At 51.8% G+C, this 7,492-nt stretch overlaps 1 protein-coding gene across 1 annotated transcript in view; it reads right to left on the bottom strand.

Moving 5' to 3' along the window:
* Positions 1-1,029: 1,029 nt before the first annotated feature.
* The window catches only part of LOC137621458 (uncharacterized), a 16,088-nt gene continuing 9,625 nt past the window's right edge, over positions 1,030-7,492 (bottom strand). Inside the window, exons 2-3 of the mRNA XM_068351780.1 lie at positions 3,028-3,379; positions 1,030-1,574 (exon numbers count right to left, since the gene is read on the bottom strand). Of these exons, the coding sequence (XP_068207881.1) occupies positions 1,030-1,574; positions 3,028-3,379 (897 nt within the window). The remainder of the gene's footprint in view (positions 1,575-3,027; positions 3,380-7,492) is intronic.

Here is a 7,492-nt window from a genome sequence, read left to right as displayed (position 1 = left end):
CTAACGTTTACGGCCGCGGCCGCTCCCTCTAGGAGTCTTGCCTCCCCTTGAGGACTTACGGCTCCTCTTGTCCTTGACAGGAAAGGGCTGGGGCTTAGACACCACTTTCTTAGCTGCCAGCGCCTGCTTCGGTGTCCTGCGAGGCTGCTGCTGATGTTGCTGCGGAGCTGGAGGCTTGTAGGGCCGAGATGCCAGGGCCCTTTGGAGGAGTGAGTCCTGGCTAGACTTCCTCCACCCCTCAGCTGTGCATTCCATATCCTGGGGCTCAAACAAACTTCCCCCAAGGATGGAGGAGTGTCTGAGCCTGCAGACATCCACGGTGGGGACCTTCGGGTGGATCTTCTCGGTCACCGCATCACGACGCTACAACACCGAGTTGGCCCACAGGTTGGTAACCTGGTGTGCCAAAAACTCGATGGAGCGAGTGCCCGAGAGGAGGAAGGTCTCCATGGCCTTCCCATTGCTCTCCTTAGACAGATCCTCAGAGCGCAATAAGATGCCCAGAGAACCCAGCCAGACATCCAGCCACGAAGTGGCTTGCATGGTGCACTTCGCGACCTTCTCCTGGCTCAGGATCTCCGACGCCGAGAATGTCACTTTCCAGGCGGAGAGCTTCTCCAGAGGAACTCCCCTAGTAAGGTCTTCCACGGAATGGTGGAGGGGAAGAGCGAGGCTAGACTCCCCCATGATATCAAAATACCTCCTCTGCTGTAAACGAGGAGGTGGGAGGAGTCTGTTCCCGGCAGAGGAACGACTGGAGGAGGCGAGGTCTGCGAGCTGAGCGTTGACCCTGTCTCTGGCACTCTTCACCCACTGGGACCAGGGCAGGGCTGCGCTGGCCTTTGGGGGCTTCTGAGTTCCATAGACCTGATCCAGGACCGTGTGCTTGCCTTCACGAGGGGCGATCTCCGGGTCCTTGAACCTGTTGAGCTGCCTTATCAGGCTCAAGACCTGCCAGAAGGCATGCTCAGACTCGTGCTGCTCTCCTCCCTGCGGACTGGCAGCTAAGTCTCCTGTCCCCGGAAGCTCTTACTGGGGAGACACGTGGACGTTCTCCCGGGGTCTTGCTGGTTCCTGACGAATTCGCAAAGAGGACTTAGGAATCATCTTGGAGTCTTCGGGTTCCTTCCTGGGCGGGATAAAAGACTCCAGCAAAGAGGTCCGGAAGGTACCTTCCACGCGAGTCGGTTCCCCTCCACGAGGGGGAGACTCCCCCCTTGGTGCCGAGGGAGAGACCGCCGCCTCGCTGTATTCTCCAGAGGACGGAAAAGCCTCGTCCACAGGAGAAGGAGAAAACGACTGCGAAGGGGATGGAGCCTTCCTGGCGGACCTCTTAGGAACCAACTTCTCCCTGGGAGAAGTCACCACGAAGTCCACTCCTCTCCTTCTCTTCAGCGGGGCAAAGCCGTCCTTGGCTTGAGTCCCAGATCGGCGAGTGCCGGCTTCATAGCCTTCACTACCGCTCTCATTAGAGGACCAAACCAGGACTGCCGAGATACGGACGCAGTGTCCGTAATTTCCGCTGGAGGAAAGGGGATCTCCTGACCCTTCGGAGTGGACGCAACTGGGCCTACCTGCAAAAAAGAAGGGGAAGAAAGTTGCTTTGACCTCTCCGACGATTCTTCCTTTTCCTGCGAGAGAGACTTGCGCTTGCGCGGAGGTGATCCTGACTACGACCCGGAAACACGCGTCCCTGCTGCGGAACCCGACGAGAACAGGGGTCGCGCGGGGGAGGTTCCAATGGGTGGCGCGGGGGAGGTTCCAATGGGTGGCGCGGGGGAGGTTCCAATGGGTGGCGCGGGGGAGGTTCCAATGGGTGGCGCGGGGGTGAGCTGGCGAGCTGGCGCGAGGGCGAGCTGGCGCAGGGGCGAGCTGGCGCGGGGGCGAGCTGGCGCGGGGGCGAGCTGGCGAGTGGCGAGCTGGCGAGCGGCGAGCTGACAAGTGGGCGAGCTGGCAAGTGGGCGAGCTGGCGAGTGGGCACGGGAACGCGTTGGCGCGTGGGCGAAGGAATGCGCGGGCGCACAGGAAATCGCTGAAAGCCAGGAGAAAGGTACGGCGCAGGAGAACGATGGTGTCCTGGAGACCTGTGACGCGTTGGCGAACAATAGCGCATTGGTGAACGCTGGCGCACGATGGCGCGTTGGAGAGCGATGGCGCGTTGGAGAGCGATGGCGCGTTGGAGAGCGATGGCGCGTTGGAGAGCGATGGCGCGTTGGAGAGCGATGGCGCGTTGGAGAGCGATGGCGCGTTGGAGAGCGATGGCGCGTTGGAGAGCGATGGCGCGTTGGAGAGCGATGGCGCGTTGGAGAGCGATGGCGCGTTGGAGAGCGATGGCGCGTTGGAGAGCGATGGCGCGTTGGAGAGCGATGGCGCGTTGGAGAGCGATGGCGCGTTGGAGAGCGATGGCGCGTAGAACGCGCAGGCGAACAAACACGCGGGGGCGAGCTGGTCGCAGGAGACCTATGGGTATCAAGATACAGGTGGCGTTGACGTGTAGGAGAGTGCTTGCGCGCAGGCGATAGATCGCGCGGGCGCTCAGGAGATCGCCGAGGCTCAGAGGAGCGCTGACGCGCTGGAGATCGCTGACGCGCAGGAGATCGCTGACGCGCAGGAGATTGCTGACGCGCAGGAGATCGCTGACGTGCTGGAGATCGCTGACGTGCTGGAGATCGCTGACGTGCTGGAGATCGCTGACGCGCTGGAGATCGCTGATGCGCTGGAGATCGCTGACGCGCTGGAGATCGCTGACGCGCTGGAGATCGCTGACGCGCTGGAGATCGCTGACGAGCTGGAGATCGCTGATGCGCTGGAGATCGCAGATGCGCTGGAGATCGCAGATGCGCTGGAGATCGCAGATGCGCTGGAGATCGCAGATGCGCTGGAGATCGCTGATGCGCTGCTGATGCGCTGGAGATCGCTGATGCGCTGGAGATCGCTGATGCGCTGGAGATCGCTAGCACGCAGGAAGACGACGCCTAGACTGCTGCGAAGGAACAAGTGGCGCGACGCGCAAAGGCAAACGCTCACGAACGGGCTCAGGAAGAGAAGGCGCGTGGGCGCGTGGGCGCGTGGGCGTGTGGGCGCGTGGGCGCGTTTGGGGCACAGGAACTCTGGATGTGCGCGCAGGAGACCGTGTGCGCTGCTGCGAAGGTGAAGAATGACGAGCAGGAACGTGTGGGCGAGGAGGAGTTAAATCCTTGCCCGCGTCCAGATCCGGAGATCTAGGGCGCATGGGTGAGCGTGGCCCCGCAGGGCGCGTGTCAGGAACTGGATGCGCAGGTGCGCGCTGACGAGCAGGAAATCTTGTGTGCTCAGGTGACTGTTGGAGCTCTGGGCGCGCAACATGAACAGGAGGTTGTAGGTTGTCCACAGGAGAGCGCTGGCGAGCAGGAGGGTGTTAACCATCAGGAGAACGCTGGCGATCAGGAGAGCGTTGGCGAGCAGGAGAGCGCTGGCGAGCAGGAGAACGCTGACAAATAGGAGAGCGCTGACAAATAGGAGAGCGCTGACAAACAGGAGAGCGCTGGCGAGGCGAGTCAGGAGACTGCAAAGATGGAGAGCGCTTACGCGCTACTGCGCGTGAACGCGCAGGAGGGCGCACAGGGGAACCCTGACGCGCAAGGGAAGCTCCCACACCGTGGGAGACATCCCTTTGCCCCGAAGGGACCGATGCCCGTCGGCTGACGAGTTCAGGAGTCTGCTGGCCATCTGCGCAGGAGTTGGAAGGTCTGGCAGGCATAGGAGATTGCGAACGATCACCGGAGAGGTCTCAGGACATGGCTGCTACAGTCTGCTCCCGGGGAGGAGGATCCTCATCAGAGGACGTAGGAGGAGATGACTCAAAGAGGCGACTCTTGACTCCCTTATAGGGAGACGGGAGGCCCCTGCGACGAAGAGGACGACGAGCCTTACGGCGAAGGCGACCACGAGGGAGGTCATCAGGATCGTCGGTCCTCCGAAGAGGAGTCTCAGTCAGAGCGCTCCCCCGAGGGGGAGACGTAGCCGCAGTAGAGACCGTGGGACCCACCTTCCCCTTCGAAGGATGTTCAGAAGGGGGAGGAGAGCCTTCAGCAACGTCCGCAACATCAGGAGCCGCAGAGGTTTGACCAGACCCGTCGGAAGCCTCTGCCACCACGACGTCGACAATAGACAGAGGGTCTACCTCTGCTATCACCGGCGACTTTGACAGCGGCCCCCAACTGGATAAGGTCAAACAGGGCTTCCTTGGAGGGCAGGCCCTTAAGCCCCAAGGAAGCCCAAGGCTGAAAAAGATCATCGTTAGACACAGAGTTATCAACGTTATCAAAATACTCCCCCGGGGGAGGAGGGGGAGCCGCCCCGCTATGGTAGGCGACGCCCTGTCCCGCACCCCGAGATCGGGAAACAGAACAAGGATCTGCGCTACCACTTGGAGGCCTCTCACGAGAGGCCGGCCGAGTGGGAGCTTCGAAGGAGGTTTGGGCGGCGGATGAAGAGTCCCGGGAACCTTCCTCCTTCAAGGCAACCACTGAAGGAGAACTGTCTCTCTTGGACTTCTTTTTATGCTGGCGGGTAAACCTCTCCCACTGTGAGGCAGAGCACTCCCTACAATCACTGCATGTTACTTCCCTGTCACACCGTTGGCCTCGATACTGCGGGCAAAGGGTGTGAGGATCGGTATCCACCGCCGACATGAAGGTACCGCAGGGGCGGCCGGCGATTCCAGGGCACTTGCGCATGATGATAACTAAAGGGCGAGGCCAACTTCCAAGCACACAGCTGAGGAAAAGCAAAGAAAAAGATTAAGGCTGTCGACAACGAGAACGATAGAAAGACACGTCTGCACATCGTCCGAGCCAAAAGTGACGTGAGACAACTCACCGGTGTGTGTGGGGGGGGGGGGGGGGGGTAGCAAGCTACCACTTCCCCTACCTCCGCTAACTAGCGCGGGGGTAGATATCCCGCGTTAAAATCTATTGGCTCGTCAATTTCAGCTACGCCGAAAGTAAACCCAATCTAAATAGCGTGGTTTGTATTTCGGTTACGGAACAAATTTATTTTGAAGATTCTAACACTATGAAATGTCAAAGAAGTTTAAGGAACAATCAATACTTAATGGATTGCATATTGTTGCAAAATTTGCTTATTCCTAGAATAACCGAATCTTAGGTTCTTGTTCGTATTACCGATGCAGAACAGAACGAACAGAACTCTAAAGCTAAAACTGAATGTACAAATGCCTATAACAGGATTAACAAGGATAATTATGAACATGTGATAATGATGGTTATGATGAACAGGTGGGGGATGCAAGAGTCATGGCATATATTGATGAATTTCTAAATTAACCCAACAAGCAATATTTTATAAAAGAACGCAGGGAGCTTATAGATTAAGATAAAAAACTATATCTCCCTGAAGTGTGTTGATTGAAAAAAATACAAATGGGATTAGATGATATATTCTCTAGATAAAATAATCCTGTTCTAAAATATATTTAATGCTAATGATTGTCTTTGATATTTTGAATAAGGATTTTAGAAATTTTTATTTCTACCAAATATCGGTTTAATACATCTGGACTACCGTTTGCTTCTAGCTGCTGTAGGTTACAGGTATCAATTAAGAAAAAATGTGACCAAAGGTGAATTATTCTCAAAAAGAGATTTACCAGCTAAATGGACAAAGTGAATGCAAAGCAGGCAGACCTATAAGTTTTTATGGCCACAGAAGGCTTTCTGGCTTTGCGTGCCCTAATCCTTATTGTGTTCGTCGTCAGCACCTTTCTTGAATATCTATTATTCAGAGGTGTCTCAGTCCCTCGGCCCTTGGGTCTTGTCCAGACTTCCAGTTCTCACCTTCCAGAATGCAAATGTAAAGGAAACAACTCTGTCATTGAACTGCCTACACTGTTCATTGAAAAATATGCAAATGAAGAGAGTAGGCCTATATGAAATGGTCAGCAAGGAGGTCACAATACCTAAACTACTTCAGAAAAAAAGGCTAAATACAAAATAAAACTAGCAATGAAGGAAATTACTTTTAATTATATGCCAGAGAATATAAAAATGCCGGCCATCGTAACTGGCTTTCAACAAACGAAGAAAATAGTCGTAGTAAACAAATATTCATCGTTATTTGACAAAAGGAGTAAAGCATACTGAAACCGAACTCCCGAGAGTCCCAAAGTGGGAAGGAAAAAAGAAACCTCCCAATGTAACAGAAAAATTCAGGTGTCTGTTCCCACAACTTCCGTTTTTGTATTGAAAAGTGTAAGAGAATCCCTCAATTCCGCAACAACAATTTTAACATATTGCTATAATCTCCCCCATAGAAAATTATATATGGATTTTTAATTTCTTTTTCTCTCTAAACTGGGTCCACGGAATCGAAATATATTACCTGAACATTAAAACGATATAAACCGTTTTACAGAAACCGTCTTTTTCATTTGCTAGCAAGCAATGAATTAAATCCAAATTAATTCCATTAAGCTATAATTTATTTTCATAAATTGAAAAATAATTATTCCCCCCCAGAAAAAAAGTCACGGTAAACTGAAAAATTATTTGGATTTCACTTGGAAATTTATTAGAAAAGGGCAAAAACAAAGGAAGAGAAAATGTAAAAGAAAAAGCCGAAAATAACCTCATTTGATTCTGTTTGTTCCAATTAAAAACATTGTCCTATTTCGGTGCCCATTTTACAAACCCTTCCACCTCCCCAATTTTGTGAAAAGTTATTTTTCTTAGCTTAAGTTTTCTCGGAGTTCTAAAACATTTTGCCTGAAAAAACCGGGAGACTGATTCAGTTATAGAAGGGTGTAAATTCTAATGGAGTTTTTATTCTATTGTCGCACCATACGTCTGGTAAACCTAATTATCTTGGCCTTGAAATAACACAGACTACTTCAGCAATATTGAGAAGTAATCTTATTTTGGAATGAAGGTGGAATTTTTGGGGACACTTGTAACACTGTAATCCTTTATGCATTGCCACCTTAGATTTATTGAGTCACAGCTTTCGTCAATCCTTCCTTCTATTCATAAATTATTACCTTATAGAGAAAAATGTATGGGTCGACACCAAGCATATCCAAATAAGAGAAGTTGCGATTTTATTACAGAACGCTTTATATTTATATATTCAGTGGCATCCATCTTTGAAAATGATCGCTATCCTATCTTCTGTGGCTAACGTGTTTTTCAAAAGAGCAATACCCAAGGAGTTTGTGGTTCAATGTTGGTGTTTGTTTCCGCAAATGAAAGATTGTTACAGTTATGAGGAGGAGGAGGCTGCAAGAGTCAAGGTATAACTTGAAGAATTTTTAGAATGAAACCAACGGGCAATATTTTGCATAAAGCACAGGAAACTTATAAAAAAAAAAGATTGAAAACTACATCTCTCTGAAGTGTGTTTATTTAAAAAAAGAAAACTACTGGGATTAGATAATATATGCTGTAGATAGTATAATTCTTTTCTAAAGTATATCTAATGTTAATAAATATCTTTG

The sequence above is a fragment of the Palaemon carinicauda genome, chromosome 2 (assembly GCF_036898095.1).
Source record: "Palaemon carinicauda isolate YSFRI2023 chromosome 2, ASM3689809v2, whole genome shotgun sequence".
In the NCBI taxonomy this organism is placed as follows: Eukaryota; Metazoa; Arthropoda; class Malacostraca; order Decapoda; family Palaemonidae; genus Palaemon; species Palaemon carinicauda.
This window is presented reverse-complemented; position numbering and strand designations above follow the sequence as displayed.